The 25578-nt window shown below is 36.4% G+C and overlaps 9 protein-coding genes across 10 annotated transcripts; 2 read left to right on the top strand and 7 right to left on the bottom strand.

Annotated features, from left to right (window-relative positions):
• Positions 1-7117: 7117 nt before the first annotated feature.
• On the top strand, positions 7118-9331 carry LOC135139978 (serine/threonine-protein kinase VRK1-like). Its single transcript, XM_064070354.1, has 5 exons — positions 7118-7600; positions 7648-7844; positions 8160-8379; positions 8431-8604; positions 8653-9331. Exons 1-5 carry the CDS (start codon positions 7324-7326, stop codon positions 9270-9272), a joined length of 1488 nt encoding a protein of 495 aa, XP_063926424.1. The 5' UTR covers positions 7118-7323; the 3' UTR covers positions 9273-9331.
• A 15-nt stretch (positions 9332-9346) lies between these two features.
• LOC135135651 (putative odorant receptor 71a) lies at positions 9347-16687 on the bottom strand (the record flags this gene model as incomplete). The annotated part of the gene is made up of 5 exons (XM_064064772.1): positions 9347-9566; positions 9612-9716; positions 9770-9869; positions 9914-10626; positions 16676-16687. Coding segments are annotated over 5 exons (1146 nt in total), but the record flags the coding sequence as incomplete, so codon positions are not given.
• Positions 16688-16745: 58 nt separating this feature from the next.
• Positions 16746-17841, top strand: LOC135134655 (chymotrypsin-like). Of its 2 annotated transcripts, none has more exons than XM_064063391.1 (3): positions 16746-16974; positions 17019-17215; positions 17262-17841. In XM_064063391.1, the coding sequence occupies exons 1-3, from the start codon at positions 16918-16920 to the stop codon at positions 17839-17841; spliced, it is 834 nt and encodes a 277-aa protein (XP_063919461.1). In that variant the 5' UTR covers positions 16746-16917. The 2 variants fall into 2 exon arrangements, with proteins under 2 accessions (XP_063919461.1, XP_063919469.1); XM_064063399.1 differs by having other exon boundaries at positions 17022-17215.
• Positions 17842-17871: 30 nt separating this feature from the next.
• Positions 17872-19017, bottom strand: LOC135134661 (brachyurin-like). The gene is made up of 3 exons (XM_064063414.1): positions 18879-19017; positions 18640-18830; positions 17872-18585 (listed from the first exon to the last, which is right to left on the bottom strand). Exons 1-3 carry the CDS (start codon positions 18942-18944, stop codon positions 18012-18014), a joined length of 831 nt encoding a protein of 276 aa, XP_063919484.1. The 5' UTR covers positions 18945-19017; the 3' UTR covers positions 17872-18011.
• A 253-nt stretch (positions 19018-19270) lies between these two features.
• LOC135135656 (chymotrypsin-like) lies at positions 19271-20119 on the bottom strand. The gene is made up of 2 exons (XM_064064785.1): positions 19905-20119; positions 19271-19849 (listed from the first exon to the last, which is right to left on the bottom strand). Exons 1-2 carry the CDS (start codon positions 20117-20119, stop codon positions 19285-19287), a joined length of 780 nt encoding a protein of 259 aa, XP_063920855.1. The 3' UTR covers positions 19271-19284.
• Positions 20120-20268: 149 nt separating this feature from the next.
• LOC135134667 (brachyurin-like) lies at positions 20269-21258 on the bottom strand. Its single transcript, XM_064063425.1, has 2 exons — positions 20929-21258; positions 20269-20878 (listed from the first exon to the last, which is right to left on the bottom strand). The coding sequence occupies exons 1-2, from the start codon at positions 21204-21206 to the stop codon at positions 20314-20316; spliced, it is 843 nt and encodes a 280-aa protein (XP_063919495.1). The 5' UTR covers positions 21207-21258; the 3' UTR covers positions 20269-20313.
• Positions 21259-21585: 327 nt separating this feature from the next.
• Positions 21586-22619, bottom strand: LOC135134676 (brachyurin-like). Its single transcript, XM_064063436.1, has 3 exons — positions 22509-22619; positions 22247-22464; positions 21586-22202 (listed from the first exon to the last, which is right to left on the bottom strand). Exons 1-3 carry the CDS (start codon positions 22560-22562, stop codon positions 21635-21637), a joined length of 840 nt encoding a protein of 279 aa, XP_063919506.1. The 5' UTR covers positions 22563-22619; the 3' UTR covers positions 21586-21634.
• Positions 22620-22780: 161 nt separating this feature from the next.
• On the bottom strand, positions 22781-23814 carry LOC135134684 (brachyurin-like). The gene is made up of 3 exons (XM_064063449.1): positions 23738-23814; positions 23476-23690; positions 22781-23429 (listed from the first exon to the last, which is right to left on the bottom strand). The coding sequence occupies exons 1-3, from the start codon at positions 23792-23794 to the stop codon at positions 22883-22885; spliced, it is 819 nt and encodes a 272-aa protein (XP_063919519.1). The 5' UTR covers positions 23795-23814; the 3' UTR covers positions 22781-22882.
• Positions 23815-24066: 252 nt separating this feature from the next.
• Positions 24067-25052, bottom strand: LOC135140074 (brachyurin-like). The gene is made up of 3 exons (XM_064070477.1): positions 24964-25052; positions 24703-24917; positions 24067-24655 (listed from the first exon to the last, which is right to left on the bottom strand). The coding sequence occupies exons 1-3, from the start codon at positions 25039-25041 to the stop codon at positions 24088-24090; spliced, it is 861 nt and encodes a 286-aa protein (XP_063926547.1). The 5' UTR covers positions 25042-25052; the 3' UTR covers positions 24067-24087.
• Positions 25053-25578: the final 526 nt, after the last annotated feature.

Raw genomic sequence — 25578 nt, forward strand, 5'->3', positions numbered from 1 at the left:
AGTCTTCGTATTTTTTTTTGTGTTTTACCTACAGTTTTTTTGCTAACAGATTTTTTTTTTTTTATTCAAAAACTAACAACAATTTTTAGAAAATTACGACAAGTTATTTTCACGTTCAAATTAAACCTTCATCTAAATTTTTTAGTCGAATTTTCAATTAGTATTTAATTAATTTAGGTAATAGTTTTTACGCATAAATTTTTTGCATTCATTGTATAATATTATATAATATTATACCTTATTTTCATACCTTGCAGACAGAGTATTCATACTATAAAAAGTGGTTCGCCCAGTTGCATCCAGTTTCCAAAAGCAGAGAGGTAAACTGAAATGTGTTTGTTTTATTCCATCAAGTGTGGTGTAGTGAGTGTTGTTATTTTTAAGTGTTGTGAATTTTATTATTTATTAGTTTTGTATGTATTAATTGTTGCGATAATTTCTGTTGAATTGCTTTGTGGTTAGGGTAAATGTGTACAAGAGTGCGAATATGTATAAGAGTACGCACTGATGATTTCTGCTTATTAGTGCCATTTGGGTAAAATGAAATGATACCATTCAGAATTTAATGCTAAACCTGAGATAAAGGTGCAAAAGTTACCTGTATATAGTTTATAGTTTGGTCGTATTGACGATTTTATGTTCACACGTTGTGTGGATGTAATTTTTACCGCTCATAGTTATAGTTTTTTGTAAGGTACATACCAGTTCTTTTATCAGTAATAATTTTCATTAGCTGTAACTTTTAAGGTCTCGTTATAGACTAACAGTTTTATACTTTCTATCCATCAAAAGCTTTTAACTTTGAAAACATTAGGTTATGTACAAATGTACAAGAGTGCGCAGCGAGGTATTGTATAAGGGTGTGCATTGCTTGCGATTCGTAGTCTAACAGTGTTGTAGATACATATCATACGATAATGAATTATTTAACTCTACTACTTTGTACTGCTTCTCACGTTGTTTTGTGGTGGTTATGGTGAATTTTTTTTTAATTTTTACTTTCTGAGCGTGTTGTAATAGAGTCCGTCGACCGACTCTCTACTTTTACGTTTTCTCGACTTTTCAAGACCCCTAGAGTACGAAGAAATAGGTCCCCCGTTTTATGTGCAGTCTGTAGTTACTTATTCCCATTAATTTTCACCTTAGAAACAAAGATTTTTTCATAAAATGTAATGCGCACTCATAAGCGTTCAAATGCGCACTCTTGTGCAATGAACTGTCTAAGAGTGCGCATTTACACATCTTGACAAAAATTGAAATTACTCCTAAAATATAGTGGTCTTGGGACGTACAATTAAATATATCTGATCTCTAAACATGTATATGACGGACCCATATCATAAAATTTGTCTATCCAAAAAAATTAAAAAGTTGTCAACAGTTTTACACTAAGTGCGTACTCTTGTACACATTTACCCTAAGTGTTGTTTTTTTATCAGTATTAGGTGAAAATAAAAATGTTTCGCCCTTGGGAAAACAAATTTGTGGTGAAAACAAAAAAAATGACGATGACAGTGATAGTGATATACCTATGTAGTGAGAGTGATAATGACAGTGACTAAGATGACATAATTCACAGATTGATCAGGGAAAGAAACACCTGTATTTAAACGAACAGGCCAAACAGATTTGTTTAAATGTTTATAACAATCTGTTAAAAGATAAACGGCCTAAATCTGAAGCTGGAGCCACAAGTCTGTTAAAATTAGCAGCACATTTAACTGGAGTTCCCTATTCAACTATGACAAAACTAGTGAGAGAAGGAGCATTGAATCCGGCCACAGCAAAATTACTTAAGAGATTGGGAAAGATGATCAAAAGTGGAAATGAGCAGTTCATCATAGCCTTGCAAGAAGAATCGGATGAGGACGAAATGGAAGAATTAGGTACAAGACAACTTATTAAAAGGAACATTTTTGATAACTCCAACCGTTTTTCCAGAATTGTCCGTTGAAATATCGAAATTGATAGAAATTTTCAAAAATTCGCATTTTGTAGCGATTCTTTCGAAAATGTTGCTCCGTGACCATCAACACACTGTATTTTTGGAGTCAGCCTGTCGAGATCTACGTCCCTGAATTTTTTCGCAATTTTTAGACAAGTTTTTTAAAAGTGAATTTTTTTCAATTTTCTCCCCTTCTTCAAATTTCGGACAATTTTGAACGTTTTTGGAACTTAACTAAGTACATTTTCTTGTAGATTTCGAGGTCTAGAACACACTTCCCGCCTCGTTTCTTTGATAACTCCAACAGTTTTTCCAGAATCGTCCGTTGAAATATCAAAATTTTTAGAAATTTTCAAAAATTCGCATTTCATACAGATTCTTTCGAAAATGTTGCTGCGTGACCATAAACTCGCTACATTTTTTAAATCATCACCTCGGGATATATATACCTATCCCTGTAGACAACTATTTCAAAAATGAAATTTTCCATCACTATGTATACCTCCCTCATGCAAATTTCGACCCATTTTTGACGATTTTCGAAATTTAACTAAATCTTTTTTCTTGCAGAATCCAATCGTTTTTCCAGAATCAGCCACTGAAATGTCGTAATTTTTGAAAATATCAAAACATTCGAATTTCATTTCAAATATTTCGAAAATATTGTTCCGTGCCTCTAAACACGCTATATTTTTGGAATCAGCGTGTCAAGTTCTTTAAATTTAACAATTCGTGGAATTTCTGGCATTTTTTAGATAAATTGACAGAATCCTGAAGGTCCTTGATGTTGGTTTGTTTCGTAAACAATTAAAAAAAAAACTTAGGGACACTTGGTGTTTCGTTTTTGAAAAGATTTAAAAGAATTTTGGGAACTTTGATATTTTCATAAAAAAAAATCGAAAAATTCTTAATGTCCTTGATGTCTTTTTCTAAAAATTTGAAAGAATCTTGTGATTTTTGGTGTTTAATTAAACAAAAAATAGAATCTCTCGACAGAAGACCATCATTAGCTCCGCCCACCCACCCTGTCTCCTTTTCAGTGATTGATTTTATCCGAACTGAATGAAGTGTATGATCTTATACTGAACAGAAACAAAATTGGCAGTTAGAATGAGAAGAAGGTGGGTGGGCGGGGCTAGTACTTGCTAAGATAAAACTGATTTTGGCAAATGACATACCCTGTAAGAAAATGAGGGTCGGTGGGCGGGGATAGTACTTGATTATATAAGACTGATTTTAACAAAAAATTGTTACGACTAGCGCTTTTTTTTTACTTTTTCCACATCCTAGTTTCTATTATTAGTTTCCATCCCCACTCGACAGAAGAACATACTTTGCTCCGCCCACCCACCCTGTCTACTTTTCAATGATTGCTTTGCTCCGCCCACCCACCCTGTCTCCTTTTCAGTGACTGATTTTATCCGAACTGAATGAAATGTATGATCTTATATAAGCAGAAACAAAATTGGCAGTTAGAATGAGAAGAAGATGGGTGGGTGGTGCTAGTACTTGCTAAGATAAGAATGTTTTTAGCAAATGACATACCTTCCAATAAAATAGAGAGCGGGTGGGCGGGGCCAGTACTTGCTAAGATAAGACTGATTTTAACAAAAAATTGTTACGATTAGAGCTTTTTTTTTACTTTTTCCACATCAGTTTCTATTATTAGTTTCCATCCCCACTCGACAGAAGAACATAATTAGCTCCGCCCACCCATCCTGTCTCCTTCTCAGGGATTGATTTTATCCGAATTGAATGAAATGTATGATCTTATACTAAACAGAGACAAAATTGGCAGTTAGAATAAGAAGAAGGTGGGTGGGCGGTGCTAGTACTTGCTAAGATAAGAATGTTTTTAGCAAATGACATACCTTCCAATTAAATAGAGGGCGGGTGGCGGGGCTAGTACTTGTTAAGATAAGACTGATTTTGGCAAATAACATACCCTGTAAGAAAATGAGGGTGCGTGGGCGGGGCTAGTACTTGATAAGATAAGACTGATTTTAACAAAAAATTGTTACGACTTGTGCTTTTTTTTACTTTTTCCACATCCTAGTTTCTATTATTAGTTTCCATCCCCACTCGACAGAAGAACATACTTTGCTCCGCCCACCCACCTTGTCTACTTTTCAATGGTTGCTTTGCCCCGCCCACCCACTCTGTCTCCTTTTCAGTGATTGATTTTATCCGAACTGAATGAAATGTATGATCTTATATAAACAGAAACAAAATTGGCAGTTAGAATGAGAAGAAGATGGGTGGGTGGTGCTACTACTTGCTAAGATAAGGCTGATTTTGGCAAATAACATACCCTGTAAGAAAATGAGGGTGGGTGGGCTGGTCTATTACTTGAAAAGATAAGACTGATTTTAACAAATAATTGTTACAATTAGAGCTTTTTTTACTTTTTCCACATCCTAGTTTCTATTATTAGTTTCCATACCCACTCGACAGAAGAACATACTTTGCCCCGCCCACCCACCCTACCCTGCCTTCTTTTCAGTGATTGATTTTATCCGAACTGAATGAAATGTATGATCTTATATAAACAGAAACAAAATTGGCAGTTAGAATGAGAAGAAGATGGGTGGGTGGTGCTACTACTTGCTAAGATAAGACTGATTTTGGCAAATAACATACCCTGTAAGAAAATGAGGGTGGGTGGGCTGGTCTAGTACTTGAAAAGATAAGACTGATTTTAACAAAAAATTGTTACGATTAGAGCTTTTTTTTTACTTTTTCCACATCCTAGTTTCTATTATTAGTTTCCATCCCCACTCGACAGAAGAACATAATTAGCTCGCCCATCCATCCTGTCTCCTTCTCAGTGATTGATTTTATCCGAACTGAATGAAATGTATGATCTTATACTAAACAGAGACAAAATTGGCAGTTAGAATGAGAAGAAGGTGGGTGGGTGGTGCTAGTACTTGCTAAGATAAGAATGTTTTTAGCAAATGACATACCTTCCAGTAAAATAGAGGGCTGGTGGGCGGGGCTAGTACTTGCTAAGATAAGACTGATTTTGGCAAATAACATACCCTGTAAGAAAATGAGGGTGGGTGGGGCTAGTACTTGATAAGATAAGACTAATGTATTTGAACAAAAAATTGTTACGACTAGCGCTTTTTTTTACTTTTTTCACATCCCAGTTTCTATTATTAGTTTTCATCTCCACTCGACAGAAGAACATACTTTGCCCCGGCCACCCACCCTGTCTCCTTTTCAGTGATTGATTTTATCCGAACTGAATGAGATGTATGATCTTATACTGAACAGAAACAAAATTAGTGATTGATTTTATCCGAACTGAATGAGATGTATGATCTTATACTGAACAGAAACAAAATTAGTCGTTAGAATGAAAAGAGGGGGATGGGCGGGGCTAGTACTTCCTAAGATAATACTGATTTTGGCAAATGACGTATTTTCCAAAAAATAGAGGGCGGGTGGGCGGGACAAGTACTTCCTTAAATAAAACTGATTTTGGCAAATGACATATGTACCTTCCAAGAAAATAGAGTTGAAGACATTTTCTTGTAGATTTCGATATCCAGAAGTCATTTGCGGCTTCGTTTCTTCGGAAGTTTTTTCAGTTTTCTCAAAATAGCTCTCTATAAAAATTTTCTAGATAAAAAAGGAAATTATTATTAATTTTTGCGCCATTTTCCAGTTTCCACACCCACTTGACAGAAGAACATATTTTTTTGAGAATTTTTAGACGACTTTTTCAAAAATGAAATTTTCCAATATGCTAACAATAATTATGCAAATTACGACCTATTTTCGACGATTTTCGAAATTTAAGTACATTTTCGTGCAGATTTCGGACCGTGAAGTTACTTCCGGCCTCATTTCTTCGATAACTCCAACCGTTTTTCCCCGAATCTTCTATTGAAAGATCGCAAAATTTCAATTAATTCAAATTTTACTTGGAATATTTCGAAAATATTGTGACCATAAACAGGCTATAATTTTGGAATCAGCACGTCGAGATCTCTAAACCTGAATTTTTTGAGAAATTTTAGTTGACTTTTTCAAAAATGAAATTTTCTACAAAGTACCTATATGTAAATTTCGACCTTTTCGACAATTTTCGAAATTGAACTAAATACATTTCTGGTAGATTTCAGAACGCAGAAGTCACTTTCGACCTCATTTCTTCGATAAATCCAACAGTTTTTCCAGAATCAGCCATTGAAATATCCTAATTTTTGAAAATATCAAAACATTCGAATTTCATTTTAAATATTTCGAAAATATTGTTCCGTGACTTTAAACACGCTATATAGAACCCTGAATTTTTTGAGCATTTTCAAACGACTTTTTCGAAAATGAAATTTTCCCCCATTATGCAATTTTCGACCCATTTTTAACGTTTTCGAAATTTAACTTAATACATTTTCTTGGAGATTACCGGCCATAGAAGTCACTTCCGGTCTCATTTCTTCGATAACCCCAACGGTTTTTCCAAAATCACCCGTTGCAATATCGCAATTTTTAAAAATTTCAAAAAAATTTGAATTTTATTCCGAATTTCTCAAAAATATTGCTGTGTGACCCTAAACGCCCAATATTTTTGGAATCAGCACGTCAAGATCCATAACTCTGAATTTTTTGAGAATTTTTAGATGACTTTTTGGAAAATGAAACTTTCCCCCGTTATGCAAATGTCGATCCATTTTTGACGATTTTCGAAATTTAACCAAGTACATTTTCTTGGAAATTTCGGGCGACAGAAGTCACTTCCGCCCTCATTTCTTCGATAATTCCAACCGTTTTTCTAGAATCGCCTCTTGAAAAAATTTCAAAAAATTCGAATTTTACTCCGAATATTTCGAAAATGTTACTCTGTGACCCTAAACACACTATATTTTTGGAATTAGCACGTCAAGATCTATAGCCCTGAATTTTTTGAGAATTTGTTTAGTAATGTTTAAAATTGACAGTCTCCGCTTAGGTGTATTGTAGGTTGCATAACATGCCAACAACGACATCCGAACAGCCGTCATAAGTGAAGAAAGAAGAAAGAACTGTTTAATATTGACTTGGAAATTTTGAGTTTTTTAAAAAATATTTAAGCTCTGGAAGTGTGTCTAGTTCTTAAAAATGTAAAAAAAAAATGCATAGGCAATCAGCATAACTTCCTACTGTGGGGCCACCTCAACCACCTGTCAAATCTGTCAAACGGCTTCAAACCGACTTCTTCCGATTTCGCGGGTTATCAGTTTGCGTCACAAGTTTTTTACCCAATTCCGAAAAATTAAACAAACAAAAAAAAAACCACCCATGTAGTTTTGTTTTGCTTATCATGTGCATTCAATGTGTCGTGTTTACATTTTATTATTTTTGTTGTGTTAATTAACCTAACCTAAAAGATGGCAAAGGCCCCTAAGAAGCCCCGTAAAAAAGCAACCAACGGGTATAAAATGCCAGATCCACTTCCAGCCGGAGAACTCCTAACAGACATCGCCAAAAAGCAGTGGATATTGGGATCGTCAATTGGAAAAGGGGGCTTTGGGGAAATTTATTGTGCCAAGGAAGCTTCTTCCAAAGGATCAAAATACCCCTATGTCGTCAAAGTGGAACCCCACGGTAACGGTCCCTTGTTCGTCGAGATGCACTTTTATATGAAGAACGCAAAACAAGCTGATGGTGAGTTGCTAGAAATTTGAGTTATTAGTTCTAATTTAATTTTTCAGTTGATGCTTTTATGAAGAAACATAAGCTGAAAACTTTCGGAATGCCTGTGTATTTGGGATCTGGCTCACATGAAGCTGGAAGTATGAAGTATAGGTTTATTGTTATGGAGAAATTTGGAACTGATATTGATAAGTTAAGGGCGGAAAATAAGGGGGTGCTTCCACTCAGCACTGTGTTTCAGTTGGCGTGGCAGATTGTAAGTTGAGACAGTTTTATGGAGGTCACGGTAATATTGATTGGTTAAGAATAAATTAGTTTTTAATTTGATTGATCAAAGAGGCAAATAAGTGGGTAGTAGACCATGACATGCTTGTAATATTTAATTTTAAACCAATATTACATTTTCACTTGTCACATATACAAACATGAAAAAGCTGTAAAAACGTTCAATCTTGCTTCATTGTTGACGATCTGTAGTGACAGGTAGTGCAGCGGCGAATAATCTTGAACGAATCATAAATATTCAGAGATGATACCAAATACCACTGATACAATTTTTTTGTCTGCTTAGACGTACGTTTTGGAATACATTCATGAACTCGGTTACGTCCATGCGGATATCAAAGGCGGTAACATCATGCTCGGGACTTCCCCTACAACAAAAAATCAGATGTATCTAGTTGATTTTGGTTTAGCAACAAAATTTACCACAGAAAAACAATTCAAGCCTAATCCTAAAAAGGCCCATGATGGTACAATAGAGTATCTCAGCCGCGACGCCCATCATGGAGGTAACCGTGGTAACCTTTAGTTAGTTACATCATTAAAAAAGCTCATTTTAGTACCCACACGACGAGGTGACTTTGAAATCTTAGGTTACAATTTAATACAGTGGTTGGGTGGACCTTTACCTTGGGAGTCCAAATTAGACAACCCTAAAGAAGTCCAACAGAAGAAAGAGACTAGCATGGGTAACATTCCACAGTTTGTAAAGAGTTGTTTAAAGAAGACTGAAGGTGAGAATTTTCAAAATTTTAATTTTTAATAAAATTAGTTTTTTGTAGGAGTACTCGTGAAGTACCTAGAGTACGTCAACAACCTCACATTTGACGAAAAACCAGACTACAAAAAAATTCGCTCTTTATTCGAACAAGAGATTAAAAAAAACGGAGCCACGGTTAATGGTCCTCTAGAATTCCACACTCCAGCTAGAAAGAGAAGAAGTGTAGTACCTGAAACTGACGACCAAAAACTTGAACAAAATGAAATGGGAGTGAAGAAACCGGTTAGAAAGCGGGAGAAGAAACAAGACGAAGAAGTCGCACCAGACATGGAGATGAAGCCAGTTAAAAAGCGTGAAGTTAAAGAAAAACCGGTCGAAATTAGCAATATGACTGATGCCATGAAGGAGGTTTGGGCGCGAAAAAAGGAAAAGGAAGCCGAAAAGAAGAAAAAAACACAAACTAAGAAAGAAAAAGTCAACGGAGTTTTGAGTCCGGTGAACCAGTTTGAGGGTTACAATGCGGCAATGATGGAAATACACAATCGACGAATGAATAAGCAGAACAAAGAGAGCAAGAGGAGTCCAAAGAAAATTCTGGACCAAGAAGAGAGGAGACCTAGAAGGAATTTGCCTGCGGTTAATTATGATGAACGGACCCCCATGGCAGGCAAACGAAAATAAAAGGGTACTATGTTTAAATTATTCACTTTGTAAGTGTTTTTTAATAAATATTTTTACAACATTTTAGTTGTGTTTTTACTATGCATCGTTGTAAAGACGTTGCAAAACTGCAAAATAAGAGTATGCTGAACGCAGAATTTGCGTTAGTGTTGCCAGAGATAAGGTCACAAAGTTTCCGGCTTTGATAAGAATGGGTTTTTTGACATTTTCTAGAAATATTGTCAACATTTTGCGGATTCTGTGGTCACCTTGGTACCAGTTCGACATGTAGAGAGATCTGGCGATTTCATCACTCTAAAAAAAATAATGTGGCGAGGATTTGGTGAGTAACAGTACTACCGTTGTCATGACGTCATGGCCGTACCAACAGTATGTGGCAATCTGACACGTCATTCCACACAAGTAGGAGACTGAAAAGGCGAACTGACTGCTAGCAATGGGTACCTATTTAGTACCACATTATTAAAATAGCGCTTACAAAACGATGTAGTACCCACCAGTACCATTTGAAAACCATTGGTACAAATGACACCAATGCTGCAAAACAGTTGCAAAAACATACCTTTAGAAAACGCATTTTGGACTTTCTTGGTTAACCTACAACACACAGTTAACAGTGCTTAACCACACTATAAACTTACTCCACGATTTTTAAATGGTGGTTTATACACTTCACTAGTAATTCCTTTGTTTCGTCAAAATCATTTTCAAAATCAATTTCTTCTAAATTTTGTTTCAAAATTTCAAACTGAGCCGAGGCTATTGATATCAACTTCCAAGTCAAAATATCAATGCCTGTATTACCATAAGCGCTGATAATAACGCTCACCACTTGCAGAAAAAACGTCACTGAGTAGTACTTTTGTATATCATACGGAAACCATCCTGGTAAAGGTAACGCCCCTTTTCTGGTTGCGTCAATAAAAGGCACCATTGAGTAAAACGTGATGGTACACGAGCAACAAACCCTGAAGATGTTTGCGATGGTGTCGCAAGAACGTATTTTTATTTTGATAATTTCCAACTGTGTCGAAGAAAATCCGTAAAATGCTGGATCTGTTAGAAAGTCTTCGATTTTCTTTAATTCGTTGAAGTAGCACTGGAAGTTTAATAGTTTACAGATGAAAGTAAAGTGAGTGAAAAAGTAAAGAAGGGATTCGGTGAGTTTCAAGAGGTCGCTTCGGTCTAACACCATTTGAATGACCATGGTGACGAGTTGTCCATACGAGATGACCAAATTAATAAAAGCGCTTAAGTAGTAGAGGCGCAGGTACTTTTTCTCTCTATTGGGGTAGAAACCTGCCAGTAGGAGGAGCTTTTTTTCGAGTGCGAAAGAGTCACAGAGGTTGTAGTCCTAAAAGAACGAATAAAAATTGATTGTTTGTAAATTTATATTTTTACGTTGACGGTGATTCTCATGGTGTCTTCAGTGGTCACTCGTTGAGTCCCCGACGTATTTACTTACAGCCGCTTTTAAGGGTCAGAAATGTCTTTTTTGTGTGAGTAAAATTAACCTAATTGTATCTAAGTAGATAATTAGTAGCTGCGGAAACCCGTGATTATTTCGACTAGAATTAAAGGAATTAAGCAGTCAATAATCAATAGCGTTTTTGGCGCTTTGACAGCGTCTATTAATTAAATACTGAACACAGGGTGACTATCTGGGGTCTAATTAAGTGTTCGTATTCGAAGCCACTTATCAAAAGTTAATGAGATTTTGTTTGTGAATTTGATTTATCAATACAATTAGTTTGATGGTAACTACATTGAAAACAGAATCGTATTTCTGGTGCGTTACAGTCCGTAGAATACAAGAATGTCTATACCTTTTATTTTTTTAGGAAATAACTATAACAACCAGTGATTGTGCATTAAATGTGAAAGAAAAATATCCAGAACAAAAAAATGTTGGATAATTTTTGAAATTGTTTAGACAACATACAAAATTTCATAAAAACAATGTCCACACTGAAATATCGAAAAATTGAATAATCGAAACATTGAAAATCGAGAAATTGAAAAATCGAAAAATCTAAGAATAAAAGGAATGAGAAATTCCAAAACTGGAATAAAGAAAATATATAATATAAAATAAAGACCTAAAAATTTAAAGACTGAAACATCGAAAATCAAAAAATCAACAAATCGAAAAATTGAGTAATCAAAACTGAACATTCAAAATATCGAAACACCGAAATCTCGATTAATCAAGAACTAAAAAAATTGTGAGGTCGACAAATCTAAAATTCGAAAAGTGGAATAATTTTTAAAATCGATTAACCACAAATCAAAACATCAAAAAATCCAAAAATGAAAAATTAACTAAATCGAAAAATTGAAAAATATCAAAGAACTGAAAAAATCGAAAATTCGAGAAATCGATAAATCTAAAAGCCAAAATTGAAACAATATCAAAAATTGAAAAATCGGAAAATTGAAGAATCGAAAAACTGAAAAATCGAGAAATTGAAATATCAAAAAATCAAGAAACTCAAAAATCCAACAACTGAGAAACCAAAATAGTCAAAAATCAAAAACTCGAAGTTAAGTACTGTAAAATTAGGATTTTGGCAAAGTTGGATAAAAGTCCCCAAAAAAATTATGGAAAATTGTAGACATCGACGAGTTGATTCGAAAAACGTAGCTGTTTATGGAACCAGGTCAAGAATTTGAAAATTTTCTGTTTCGATATTAAATTTTTAAAATATCCCAAAATAGTCATGTCATTTTGGTGACTATGGAAGTCGTTGAAATATTGAAAAATGTGGCTGAAAATGACTTCTGGAAGTCTAAATTAACAAAATTTGTCTTTCGATAATTTTCCAAAATGCTCGGAAAAAAATCAAAAATTTTATCAAAGTATTGAAAAATTCCGAGATATATGGTCCAGATTAAGATGTTCAAAATTTTCTAACTCAAAATCAAATTTTCAAAATATCCCAAAAATGGAGATGTTTTATTTTAGTGTTTCTTGAAAAGTAATTGAAATTTCAAAGAAATGTGGCAGAAAGTAACCAAAAAAACAAAATGTCTGAGTAACTTTCGAAATTATTAACTTTTTAAATTATTATGGTATGAATACCAGTCGGTCTCGAATTAGTAGATCAAAATTATTAATAAATATGACATCGACCCATTTGTGACCACTTCTATGCACCGTTTTAAAAATTTGGTACGAAACACTTTAAGTGCAGGATAATTTTGTTGTAATGTGTTATATATTTTTTGTTTAATGGTATGTTACGTTATTTATGTTGTATATTGTATACTGTACATTTGTGATGAAATCGATGTCAGTTATAAGTAATTGTATTTATTTTCTGTATTTACATGATAAAGGAGAACAATCGCTCCGTTTAATAAATATTATTATTATTATTATTCTTAAAAAAAAAAAAGATAAAAAATTTCATAAAATAATGCCAACAGTGAAATATCGAAAAATCGAAAAATTTAAGAAGAGTGGAACATTCCAAAACTGGAATAAATAAAATATATAATACAAAATAAATACCGAAAAATTCAAAGACTTTGAAACATCGACAATTAAAAGATCGAGAAATTGAAACATCGAAAAATTTAAAATTAAAAAAAAGCGAAAGATTTGAAAAATGGAAAAATCGAGAAACTGAACAATCGAAATCTCGATAAATCAAGAAATTAAAAAATTGTAAAACATCAAAAATTCCAGAAATCGATAGACTGAAGAATTCCAAAACTGAAATGAAGAAAAATTGGGAAACCGAAAAATTTACAAAAATGTCAAGGAAACGAGAAATCGAAATATCGAAAAATTCAAAAACTGAAACATTAAGAAATCGAATTATCTAAAGATCGAGAAATTGAAAAATCCAGCAACTGAGAAATCAAAATAGTTGAAAAATCGAAGTGACATATTGTAAAATTCGAAATAAAAAAAAAATCTATAAATCGAAAAATTGAATGATCGCAAAAAGAGAAATTGAACAACCAAAAAATAGAAACACAATTGTTGGTCGTGAGCCAGGGGGCGGAGCTTAATTTCAAAATCCGTGTTTTTCTACAAGAATTACCATATGAAAAATATTCTTCAGTGCCAAAAGATAAGCCCCACCCATCCGTTTGGATCTCAATCGTGATAAATTTCCATTCGTTGTCGGGCCCAAGGGCGGAGCGTAACTACAAAATCCAAGTTTCCTCTTTAAATGTGTTAAGTTTCTTGTTGCGAAAAGAAAACTATGTATATCAAGAAAAAAAAAAGCAAAATATAAGCCCCGCCCTCCCACCCTGTCTCAATTGTGATGATTTTTTTTATTCATCATCAGCCAAGAGGGTGGAGTTTAAAATCCTTACTTCTCTATAAGACATTTATAAATTACAAACAAAAACAAAACCAACAAATGAAAAATCCATTAAAGCATAACCAACTAGGTAACCACTGGAGAAGATGTTCAAGATTCCTGCCTTGTGCTTAAAAGTAAGCTCGTAATTTTTCCAAACTTTGTTAATTTTTTTGTAAAAGTTAGTCATCAGCTAAGATAAAACTGATTTTGGCAAATGACGTACCCTTTAAGAAAAGACAGGGGGGTGGGTGGGGCTAGTAGCTGCTAAGAGAAGACTGATTTTGGCCAATGAGATACCTTCTCAGAAAAGAGAGGGTAGGTGAGCGGGGTTAGTACCTGCTAATCTAAGATCGATTTTGGCAAATGACGTACCTTCTAAGAAAATAGAGGACGGGTGGGCGCGGATAGTACCTGCTAAAATCAGTTTTATCTTAGCAGCTGCTAGCCCCGCCCACCCACCCTTTCTTTTCTTATAGGGTATGTCATTTGCCAAAATCGATCTTAGATTAAAAGGCACTAATCCCGCCCACCCGTCCTCTATGTTCTTAGAGGGATCTCATTTGCCAAAATCAGTCTTTTCTTGGCAGCTCCTAGCTAGGATCACACTGATTTTGGCAAATGATAAACCCTCTAAGAAAAGAGAGGATGGGTGGGCGGGGCTAGTACCTGCTAAGATCAGGCGCGGATACAGGATTTCGTTTAGGGGAGGGCAATTTTTGTGTGTTTTACCTGTCTCCCAAGAATTCGTCCTAAACAAAAAAATTTTAACTAGTAGGTATACTCTTTTTCACATAACATGGGTGACATTTGGTTGTTTTCGTTACATGTATAGTCTACAGTAGAACCTCGATAATCCGAATTAATTTGGAAAAAGATGTGTTTGGATTAACGATTTGTTCGGATCAGCGATTTTCCCAAAAATCTGAAAGGAAATTGAATAACAACTTCATACACAGTTGAAAACAAACTTCAAGAAATAAACCTCAATTTTTTCAAACAAAATTAAAGAATTCTTAAGCAACAATGGACAATAGATACATTCTAAAAAAATATTACTCCGTGACCATAAACACGCTATCTTTTTGGAATCAACACGCCGGGATCTACGAGTATACCCTGAATTTTTTCAGAATTTTTTAGATGAATTTTTCAAAAGTGAAATTTTCCATTATGTATTCTCGATGATTTTCGAAATTTAACTAAATACATTTTGGACATCAGAAGTCACTTCTGGCTTCATTTCTTCGATAACTTAAACCATTTTTCCAGATTCGTCCAGTTGAAATACTTATGGCAATTTTTAAAAAATTTCGAAAAATTCGAATTTCACACCGAATTTTCGAAAATATTGCTCGGTTACCATTAACATGCTATATTTTTGGAATCAGCACGTTGGAATATACCTACATATATCCCTGAATTTTTTCAGAATTTTTAGGAAACTTTTTCAAAAATGAAATGTTCCTCATGCAAATTTCGACCCATTTTCGACGATTTTCGAAATTTAACTACCTAAATACCTTTTCTTGGGCCTCACTTCTTCGATAACTTCAACCTTTTTTACAGAATTAGTTAAATAATCCAGTGCATTGAAATGTGGCAATTTTTAAAAATTTCAAACTATTCCATACAACATATTTTATGTAGAAAGATCTTGACTCATTTTTCCAAGTAGGTGGGTGTTTCCAAGTTCAGTTCGGATTGCAGAGTTTTTGTTCGGATTAAAGAAGTTTTTGTTCGGATTACTGGATGTTCGGATAATCGTGAATTCGGATTATAGAGATTGTAGGTACTGTATTTACAAAATGAACAGCGATTTCAAAATTTTGAAATTTGTCAAAATAAAGTACCTCGGTCATGTGTCAGTTGCAATTGACCCATTGCCCCCCCCCCCCCTGGATCTGCTCCTGGCTGAGATAAGACTGATTTTGGCAAATGACATCCCTATAAGAAAATAGAGGGCGGGTGAGCGGGGTTAGTACCTGTTAATCTAAGATCGATTTTGGCAAATGGCATTCCCTCTAAGCAAATAGAGGACGGGTGGGCGGGGTTAGTACCTGCTAAAGTCAGTTTTATCTCAGCAGGTACTAGCCCCGCCCACTCACCCCTTCTTTTCTTAGAGGGTATGTTATTTGCGAAAATCGATCTTTGATTAGCAGGTACTAATCCCGCCCACCTGCCCTCTATTTTCTTAGAGGGATGTCATTTGACAAAATCAGTCTTGTCCTAGCAGGTACTAGCCCCGCCCACCCACCCTCTCTTTTCTTAGAGGGGATGTTATTTGCCAAAATCAGTTTTTTCTTAGGAGCTGTTAGCCCCGCCCACCAACCCTTTCTTTTCTTAGAGGGTATGTCATTTCCTAAAATCGATCTTAGATTAGCAGGTACTAACCCCGCCCACCAACCGTCTCTTTTCTTAGAGGGTATGTCATTTGCCAAAATCGATCTTAGACTAGATGGTACTAATACCGCCCACCCGGTCTCTATTTTCTTAGAGGGATCTCATTTGCCAAAATCAATCTTATGTTGGCAGTTCTAGCTAGGATAAGACTGATTTTGGCAAATGACATAGCCTCTAAGAAAAAAGAGGGTGGGTGGGCGGGGCTAGTACCTGCTTATGATAAGACTGACTTTGGCAAATGAGTCCATCTAAGAAAATAGAGGATGGGTGAGCGAGGTTAGTACCTGCTAATCTAAGATCGATTTTGGCAAATGATATAGCCTCTAAGAAAATAGAGGGTGGGCGGGCGGGCTTAGTATCAGCTACGATAAAACTGATTTTAGCAGATGAGATATCCTGCAAGAAAAGAGAGGGCGGGTGGGCGGGGCTAGTTCCTACTAAGATAAAACTGATTTTGGCAAATGAGGTACCCTCTAAAAAAAGAGAGCTTCCTTGTAATTTTTTCTAGATTCTCTAGTGTTTAATTTCTTGCATCTTACAAGTACTAGTTTGACGTACTATTAACAATTAATTCAAGTCAAACACTTTACATATGTACATATTTTTTTAAATCTTCGCAATCTCAACAACCTGAACAATGGTAGTCAGTACAACAAAAATGTATAAAAATGTAGGTTTTACTTTCATTGTAAAATTAAAACTTGCTGAAAATAGTACTTATTAAAGATTAAAATAGTGCCAAGTAATGCATTTAGGTACTTCGTCTAGCGTTTATTAGATTACAAAAACACTCTGACAAGTCAAGATTACGTCAAAAGTACCTGATGCAACACTAAGAAAATATTGGGAAGAATAACTTGATAACACGAAAAAAGTCTGTATAAAAGCCGTAGTAGTTCCGTCAGAACTAAAAATCAAACAAAATGAAGACAGTCGTACTATTCGCAGCTTTAGTTGCTCTTGTAGCATCTTTCCCAGAGGTAAGTGAACACGTTTCTAAAACACCACTAACACCTACTTCAAGCAGAACCGTCCTCTCGAAGATAATGGTACTAATAGAACCAAACCATCACCTAGAATAATAGGTGGTAAAACCGCGATCCCTCATTCCATCCCCTATCAAGCTCATCTGGTAATTACTGGTACCACCACCATATGGGCATGCAGTGGTTCCGTCATATCCAACCACTACATTCTAACTTCTGGTCGTTGCCTCGAGGGGTAAGAACCATCTTCTAACTATCATCCGTCTTTACCCCTTTTTTAGAGGTGTGCAAGTTGAAATCAACCTAGGTGTCCACGACACTTCAGAAGTCGGCCCTGACCAAATAACATACATAACGAGGGACATTCTTATTCATCCAGACTACAGCGGTAACGATGCTTCATATCTTAGGAACGACATTGCTCTGCTTAAAACGGAGTACGAAATACCATTCAACGACTACATCCAACCTATAACTTTACCAAACCGAGTCGATTTAGATGATGCAGAAACTTTTGAGGGTCACGTTGGTAGAGCTAGTGGATGGGGACTGACGAACGGTGGGGATGACACCACAGACTCCACAGTATTGAAGTACTTTGATGCCAAGGTTATTAAAAATACGGAATGCAAGAAGAGTTTTTTCCCTTATATTGATACTACGGGGATTTGTACTAGTGGCGATGAGGGTGTGGGGGTTTGCAGAGGAGATGTAGGAGGACCACTAGTGGCTGACTATAAGTTGATTGGGGTTAGTTCATTTTGGGCGATTTTGTGCATTCCTGGGTATCCCTCAGGATACACAAGAGTCAGTAGTTACATTGACTGGATTCTTGAGAATTCTGATGTTGTGATTGCATGACTATTCAATGAAAGTATTCACTTAATAAAATTAAAATTAACATTAATTTATTATTATTTTGTGTCCTCATTTATATACAAAGTCAAAGCTTATTGATAGTACTAGTAGAAATCACAAGTTATATTTAAGGTAGGTCGATGAACGACAATCTTTATTTAGGCAAAGCCTTTTCACAAACAGGCAATTTTAACATCTGTATTTGCCGCTATCCAGTCCAAATAATCCGTAACCCTCGTCCATCCAGACGGATACCCCAAAAGACAACCTTTTGCCACGAACGCAGACACTCCAATGACCACACCTTCCGTAACAAGAGGACTGCCCGAATCTCCCAGACAAACACTAGTTTGGTCCAATCCCGAAGTACATACACTTTTATCGGGTACTGTTGGTCCAAGGTACAGCCGACATTCCGCGGTTGAAATAACGTCCATATTTACGTAATTAAGTACTTGGGAAGCAGTAGTTGACGTACCATCTGTCAAACCCCAACCACTGGCAGTGGCCACAGCACCTACAAAGTCGTCTACGACATCAGCTTTCGACGGCAAACGAACAGTTTGAATGGCCTCGGTAAAACTAACAGGAGACGGAAGTTTGATGACTGCTATGTCATTCGCTATATCGCTTGAAACGTATTCTTCGTGAAGTTTAAGATTTGCAGCGGGAACGGTTAGTCTGATTTGGGTGTCTTCTCTAGCTGAGGTGTTGTGGGCACCGAGAGTCACGTACGTGGTTTCGGCTCTAAAAAAAAAAGGGTTTGACACATATATTAAGACAAAAGAAGACTAAACTCACCCGTTTGCGCAATGAGCTGCTGTTAGGACATAATTTTCAGAAAGAAGAGCACCACCACACATCCACGCAGAACCGGAAGCCATAAATAGAATGTAAACCATGTAGGGGAGAGAATGAGGGATAGCTTCTTGACCGTTGACAATTCGGGGGTTGGGTTCCCATTTTAAATTCTCGACGAAAGGATCGACAACCTGAACGAGATTTTAAAGTAAGTGTAAAGACAAGTGTGAATTTTTTACCTTAATGTGTTGAATGCCCGCCGAAACTGCGGCTGCCAGAGCTAGAACAATGACGACGACTTTCATGGTGCCGGAACTGGGAGTGTAGAAAAAGAGTTCTGATATTTATATTCGGTCAGTGGAATGTTTTTATCTCGACAGAAGGCTTAATCCGGGGATAAATATCTAATACGTAAAAATGACAGGTGCTGATTAATTTTTTTTAATGTTTACTTTAATCTTAAATCCATTGATAGGTCCTTGTGTTTGTTTTATCATAAGAAATCTAATTTTATTAATTCTTGTCGTTAATTCGTTTCCTGGTTTTACGTATTTGGGATTTTGAAATCAATCTTGATAGATGAGATGAAACAATGAAACGAAGGTTTAAAATTAAAAAGCTGTTATTCTATTCTTTTAATGCAACTCATCCAATTATAACGTCACTATTTTCTTCAATCCAGTTTAAAAAACTCGTGATTCTTGTATATATTGATGGTGCTTCAGAATCGCCACATAACTCTGGGTGATAAAAAATGATACCAATGAAAACACCATCTACAACCAGAGGCCCACCATTGTCCCCGATACAGGTACTTCTGTGGTTTAAACCAGAAGTGCACAACATGCTATCAACAACCGACTCACCATCTTGAAAATGACAGTCCCTGTTTGTGATTACCTTCACTTCGACATAATTTAAAACATCAGAAAGATAATCTTCCTGAAAATCAGTCAAGCCCCATCCACTGGCAATACCAATAGCACCCACAAAATAATTGTCTACGTCGCTCCGTCTTGGTAAAGCCACTGGTTGAATGGCATCCGTAAATTCCACACTTTCTGGTAGTTTGATAAGAGCTATGTCATTCGACCAGTTGGAAATATTAAAATTTTGATGTATAATCAGTTCATTGCTAATTTTGAATACGTGTGTGTCTTCTTGTTGTGTTAGATTGTGAACTCCTAAGAACACATAAGCGATGTTGGTACTGAAACATTGTCGAGTGTCCATTGTTGTTTGTATTGTGATAAGCGATAACTTACGAGTGAATGCATTGTGCTGCTGTGAGGACATAATTCGCTGAAATTAGTACTCCTCCACAGTACCATCCTGTGCTAGTGGTAAACACTTGAAGAAACACTTGATATGGGATGGAATGGGGAATGGCTTCTTGACCACCGTCGATTCGTGTTTCTAATGCATTGTGGGTGGTCTTTATAGTTATTAGTGCGAAACAAATAACCAGAAACACTCTCATCTTGGAAAAATACGAAACAAAACACTTAAATGATGAATGAGTTCATATTAGATGGTTATCGTATTCACGAAACGAATACTCGAAATGATAACAAAAGGTGAAGTAGCGGTCAGTCACACTCAACAACATGTCGAAAAAGAAAGACTATGGCACTTCTACTACTTAGTTTAATAACAATACTATAAAGAAATAGCTTATTCAATTACAACATCACTATTTTCCTCAATCCAGTCCAAGAAACTTGTCACTCTTGTAAACCCTGACGGTGCTTCAAGATCACCACACCCCTCAGAGTAGTACGAAGCAATACCAACTAAAACACCATTGACAACAAGAGGCCCACCATTGTCCCCCAGACAAGTGCTGGCGTGGTTTAAACCCGAAGTGCACACCATGCTGTCAACAACCAAACCACCAAACACCAAACGACAACTCCTATTTGTGATTACCTTAACATTAACATAATTCAGTACACTAGACATCGAATCGTCTACATAGTCAGTCGCGCCCCAGCCACTAATAGTACCAACAGCATCCACAAAAGTATTGTCTACATCGCTTCGTTTTGGTAAAGCCACTGGTTGAATAGCATCTGTAAATTCCACGCTTTCTGATAGTTTGATCAAAGCTATATCATTCGGATAGTAGAAAACGCTGAAGTTTTCATGTGGTTTCATCTCTTCGCTGATCCTGAGTACTGCAGTGTTTTCTGTTTGTTTGAGGTTATGAGCTCCCAATATAACATAAGCGATATAAATACTAGAATTTGTCGAGTGTTTGTTGTTGTTTGCGTTCTGATAACAATTTACCTGTCAATGCAGTGTGCTGCGGTGAGTACGTAATTTGCTGAAATGAGCACTCCTCCGCAGTAAGTACCATAACTGGGGCTGTAGTAAAGTTCGACGAAGACTTGGTAAGGGAAGGAATGAGGAACTGCCTCTTGGCCACCGTCGATTCGTGGTTTGGGTGCATTGTGAGTACTTTCTAAGGCTTTGGCATATCGACTCCGGTACCGAGTACTCACTTGTGGTGCGGCCGAAACTGCAACCCCTGTCAGTGCTACACAAATTGCCAGAAACACTCTCATAGTGGAAAGATTTGAAACTACACGTTTAAAGAACAGATTAGTTTATATTGGATTGTTATCGTCTGTTTTTACAAGATGAATACTTCAAGTGATAACCACTTTTAGCAAAAATAATTAAGGAAATGAGTAGCGGTTTTCGTCATTGTTCAAAATTTATTCAGTCTGATGAAATTATTTTCAAAATTTCAAAAAGGTGAATTAGGGGTCGGTCATGTCCCGCTTGCCGGGCAGGCGCCTTGACCACTAGACTACAGAGCGGCTTAGCTTTCTTCCCTTGCCAACCTATTATTGTAGTGCCAAAAATACTTTCATATTAAAAAGTCAAGCTAAACTTAGAGCAGAAGTGAGTTTATATTGGGTTATTATCAAAAGATTTCAGTCATGTTTTTTGTCTTCAAAATTTTATTTTTTGTCAAATACAAACAAACTTATTCAATTATAACATCAGTGTTTTCTCCTAACCAATCAAGAAAGCTCGTAACTCTAGTAAACGCTGAAGGATATCCATCAAGACAGTATGGTACCGTGAACGAAACAATTCCAATTAGTACCTGATCGGTAACCAGAGGACCTCCACCATCGCCATTACAAACTCCGCTATTCTGCAAACCAGAAGTACACAAAATGGATGACTCTAAAGTACCAAAATAAGTTTGACAATCCAAGTTAGATATAACCGTTAGTTGAACAAAATTTAAAACTTCTGAAACGGTAGTACCATGACCATCAGTCAATCCCCAGCCGCTCGCAGTAACCAGAGCATTCTCATAGTCGTTATCCGCGTCGCTGAAACTTGGCAAAGCAATAGGGTCAATGTAATTGTTGAATTCAACAGGAGTTGGAAGCTTGATCACCGCTATATCATTGACGATTTCTTCATTGTCGTAGTTTTCGTGAATGGTGATTTCAGTACTGACTAGTTCAACTTGAGAATCTTCGAGATCAAAAGGTCGATGTGCCCCCAAAATGATAGTTGCTTCAACAGGACTCTGCGTACTATTTTCGATAATTTTATTTGTGGTTGTACCGATGGTACTCACCTGTAGGTGCAATGCGCGGAAGTTACCACATAGTTTTCAGAAATGAGGGAACCACCGCAGTACCAACCATCATTACCGGAGTAAAGTTCTAAGAAAGCTGAGTAAGGAATAGAGTGAGGGGTTACCTCATGTCCACCAATTATTCTCGGAGTTTTAACATCTGGGTGAAGAGTTTTAATAGGGTTTTTGTATATGTTGCGGAAGCCTAGTCTAGAGGGCTGAAATCTGGTAAGCAAGCAGGCGTATTTAGGTTTTAACTCACCTTTGGAACGGCCGAAACCAAGACCACTGTGGTTAAAATTACAACGAGTTTCATTTTGACAACAAAATAATACAATCTGTGTGTGTTGCAATTTATACGAGTTGTGTTATCAGTTTTTGATTTGGTTATTAAATTTCAGGTACTCAAGACAGGTGATTCATTAAATAAAGTTTGTTGGTTTCGATTTTGAGAAAATATGACAAAGTTTCACAACAAAGTATTGTTTTGAGATAATAAAGTTAATTTGGCTTATCAGGGAAAATATTGATAGATTCCGTTATTGTAGTGTTTATTTGTAGAATATATGCTGAAACATCTGATGTAACTTCATGGAACTATACGTTGCGATACTAACATTTAACTAAAGTAAAATTTTATATTTTTACATCGGTGTTTGTTGCCAACCACTCAAGAAACGTGGTAACCCTTGTAAATGCAGCAGGGTAACCCCCTGGACAGTACTGCACACCAAACGAAGTAATACCAACGAGACTGCCATCAATAACTAAAGGACCTCCTGAATCTCCGCTACAAGTACTCGTGTTGTTATCCCCAGAAGTACACAAAATCGTGTCATCCAACGTTCCAAAAACTTCTTCACACTCTTCGTTCGTAATAATTTCTAAATCGACATAATTGAGTACGTCGGAAAGAGTCGGTCCATGACCATAAATGAATCCCCATCCACTAGCCCTTGCGATTTGTCCAGCAAAATCACCCGAATCGGCACTCGGTAACCCGATGGTACCAATGGCATCAGTCAAAGTTATAGTTTCTGGAAGACCAATAACAGCGATGTCGTTTCCGATTTCGCCATCGTAATCTTCGTGGACTATGACATTCGAACTAACTATTTGTAACTGAGTGTCTTCGTAAGCTAGGGGTTTGTGGGCGCCTAAAATTATGTAAGCTTGACGAGCCCTGAAAAAAAAATGTATCGAAGACAAAATAAAGGTGAACAATTTACCCAGCACCGCAATGTCCAGCAGTCACGATATAGTTAGGTGTCAAAAGGGAACCACCGCAGTACCATCCACTAGTTGTGTTGTATATTTCAAGAAAAACTTGGTATGGAATGGAATGGGGAACTGCTTCTTGTCCTCCGATGATTCTAGGGTTTGGATGGTTGACTATTGGTACGACGGTTTCTTTGTATAGATTGCGAAAGCTTAGTTTACCGGTCTGGAATTTAATTAATAAATTTTGTGATTGTTATGTTTTGGATATACCTTAGGAGCCCCCCATGCCAATGTGGCTACCACCAACAATATGACTGCAGACTTCATTTTAAAGACTATGATTTGGTAGTGACTTTGGCCTTATATATGTATCTATTCCAGCTGCTTATCACCAGTTTTTTGTAACTTGATGGTGATCGAAAACTTTTGAAGAGTTGATAGTGTAGACTATAGATACATGAACAAAGATAACAAAATGGTGAAATTTTTGCAACTGTTTAATAATACACGGTACTCATCTTTGTAGTACCTGAGTGATTATAGCTGATGCAATATTACATTAGAACACACAACTTCAGAATTTGTTAATCAAAACTATCAAAGAAAAAACATTTTTATTTTTATTGCAAAGTAACATCACTGTTCTCAGCTAACCAATCAAGAAAGCTTGTAACCCTTGTGTACGCTGAGGGGTACCCAAATGGACAATCACGAACGCCAAACGACGTAATACCAACAAGAGTACCATCAACAATCAACGGTCCACCAGAATCGCCACTACAAACTCCCGTATTGTCTTGTCCAGAAGTACACACGATTGAATCAAGAAGTGGACCATCAAGCAAGTCCCCGAAGCCTTCTTCGCATTTTTCTTTAGTAATTACTTCCAAGTCAACGTACATAAGTACTTCCGATAAGTCGGTACTACTACCAACCGTGACACCCCAGCCGCTAGCTCTCCCAGTTGTTTTAGAAAAATCCCCAGCATCAGCTGCAGGCAACTTAACTGTCGTGATAGCTTCAGTTAGAGTAACCGGTTGTGACAGACGTATCACCCCAATATCATTAATGAATTTCTCTCCGTCGTACTCTGCATGGATTGTGATGTCTGTAGTGTGATCTTCAATTTGTGTATCTTCATAATTTATAATATTGTGGGCTCCTAGAGTTACATAGGCTTCTTCACCACTAAACACGAAAATAGTAGAGAGTTGATTAATCGGGTAGAAACTTACTCAAGACCGCAATGTGCAGCCGTTACCACGTAGTTTGGAGTTAAAAGAGAACCACCGCAGTACCACCCGTCTTCATACGTGTATATTTCGATGAAAGCTTGATAGGGGATAGAGTGAGGGACGGCTTCCTGGCCTCCGATAATTCTAGGGTTTGGCTTATCCACGATAGGTACGACCGGTTCTTTGTATAAGTTGCGATAACCCAGTTTGGTTCTCTGGAGGTTTAGATGTTGAACGAGGTACTAACATTTCGATTTTTACCTTTGGTGCAGCTGCAACCAAGACGATGAGTATGAGGATGATGATTGCGGATTTCATCTCGGCGAAAGATCGGTTCATTCAGGTTGTTTTTACGGTGCTGACGCCGCATTTTATATATTTAGCTATTTCCGCTGTTATCACAACTGAAAAGGGAATACTCTCAAGTGATAAAAAAGTTGTTCTATTGCTATAAAAAGATATGGATTTTACGAATGATGACTATGTTAAATTACTGAAGGTATGTATGCTGGTTTTACGCGTTAACGATTTTTTTTTTAATTTTGCTTAGAGTTGACAATTTTTCAAACATTGATATCTCAAAGTTTTTAAAATCCACACTTTTAACACTAGGGTGGTACAAAAGTCGGGTACGTACCCAGATTGGAATTAGACCTAGTCGGTGTCAACTAGAATTTGGCTACTTTCTCAACGTATCATGACCTCTAAAGTATGAAAAAATAGGTCTCCAATTTCTAAATCTCAACATTTTTTTAAAATAAAACGTTTTCTAATTTATCTTTCAAACTGCAAAGGCGAAAGTTCTGAAATCTTATAAAGGTTTATCGTAAAAGTAGTAGGTAAATCGTTAATAAAAAATGTATTCGTTCATGAAAC

Source organism: Zophobas morio, unplaced genomic scaffold, assembly GCF_036711695.1.
Source record: "Zophobas morio isolate AGI-343-1 ecotype UQ-CSIRO unplaced genomic scaffold, CSIRO_AGI_Zmor_V1 ptg000004l, whole genome shotgun sequence".
Taxonomy (NCBI): domain Eukaryota; kingdom Metazoa; phylum Arthropoda; class Insecta; order Coleoptera; family Tenebrionidae; genus Zophobas; species Zophobas morio.

Coding starts and splice junctions, on each gene's coding strand:
- LOC135139978 (XM_064070354.1), top strand. CDS start 7,324: ATGGCAAAGGCCCCTAAGAAGCCCCGTAAAAAAGCAACCAACGGGTAT. Junction 7,845..8,159: donor TTCAGTTGGCGTGGCAGATT/GTAAGTTGAGAC, acceptor TTGTCTGCTTAG/ACGTACGTTTTGGAATACAT. Junction 8,380..8,430: donor CCGCGACGCCCATCATGGAG/GTAACCGTGGTA, acceptor AGCTCATTTTAG/TACCCACACGACGAGGTGAC.
- LOC135134655 (XM_064063391.1), top strand. CDS start 16,918: ATGAAGACAGTCGTACTATTCGCAGCTTTAGTTGCTCTTGTAGCATCT. Junction 16,975..17,018: donor TTGTAGCATCTTTCCCAGAG/GTAAGTGAACAC, acceptor ACCTACTTCAAG/CAGAACCGTCCTCTCGAAGA. Junction 17,216..17,261: donor TCTGGTCGTTGCCTCGAGGG/GTAAGAACCATC, acceptor CCCCTTTTTTAG/AGGTGTGCAAGTTGAAATCA.
- LOC135134661 (XM_064063414.1), bottom strand. CDS start 18,944: ATGAAAGTCGTCGTCATTGTTCTAGCTCTGGCAGCCGCAGTTTCGGCG. Junction 18,831..18,878: donor CGGGCATTCAACACATTAAG/GTAAAAAATTCA, acceptor AATCTCGTTCAG/GTTGTCGATCCTTTCGTCGA. Junction 18,586..18,639: donor GCAGCTCATTGCGCAAACGG/GTGAGTTTAGTC, acceptor TTTTTTTTTTAG/AGCCGAAACCACGTACGTGA.
- LOC135135656 (XM_064064785.1), bottom strand. CDS start 20,119: ATGAGAGTGTTTCTGGTTATTTGTTTCGCACTAATAACTATAAAGACC. Junction 19,850..19,904: donor GCAGCACAATGCATTCACTC/GTAAGTTATCGC, acceptor ACAATGTTTCAG/TACCAACATCGCTTATGTGT.
- LOC135134667 (XM_064063425.1), bottom strand. CDS start 21,206: ATGAGAGTGTTTCTGGCAATTTGTGTAGCACTGACAGGGGTTGCAGTT. Junction 20,879..20,928: donor GCAGCACACTGCATTGACAG/GTAAATTGTTAT, acceptor GACAAATTCTAG/TATTTATATCGCTTATGTTA.
- LOC135134676 (XM_064063436.1), bottom strand. CDS start 22,562: ATGAAACTCGTTGTAATTTTAACCACAGTGGTCTTGGTTTCGGCCGTT. Junction 22,465..22,508: donor TGGTTTCGGCCGTTCCAAAG/GTGAGTTAAAAC, acceptor ACCAGATTTCAG/CCCTCTAGACTAGGCTTCCG. Junction 22,203..22,246: donor TCCGCGCATTGCACCTACAG/GTGAGTACCATC, acceptor TATCGAAAATAG/TACGCAGAGTCCTGTTGAAG.
- LOC135134684 (XM_064063449.1), bottom strand. CDS start 23,794: ATGAAGTCTGCAGTCATATTGTTGGTGGTAGCCACATTGGCATGGGGG. Junction 23,691..23,737: donor TGGCATGGGGGGCTCCTAAG/GTATATCCAAAA, acceptor ATTAAATTCCAG/ACCGGTAAACTAAGCTTTCG. Junction 23,430..23,475: donor GCTGGACATTGCGGTGCTGG/GTAAATTGTTCA, acceptor TTTTTTTTTCAG/GGCTCGTCAAGCTTACATAA.
- LOC135140074 (XM_064070477.1), bottom strand. CDS start 25,041: ATGAACCGATCTTTCGCCGAGATGAAATCCGCAATCATCATCCTCATA. Junction 24,918..24,963: donor TGGTTGCAGCTGCACCAAAG/GTAAAAATCGAA, acceptor CTAAACCTCCAG/AGAACCAAACTGGGTTATCG. Junction 24,656..24,702: donor GCTGCACATTGCGGTCTTGA/GTAAGTTTCTAC, acceptor TTTCGTGTTTAG/TGGTGAAGAAGCCTATGTAA.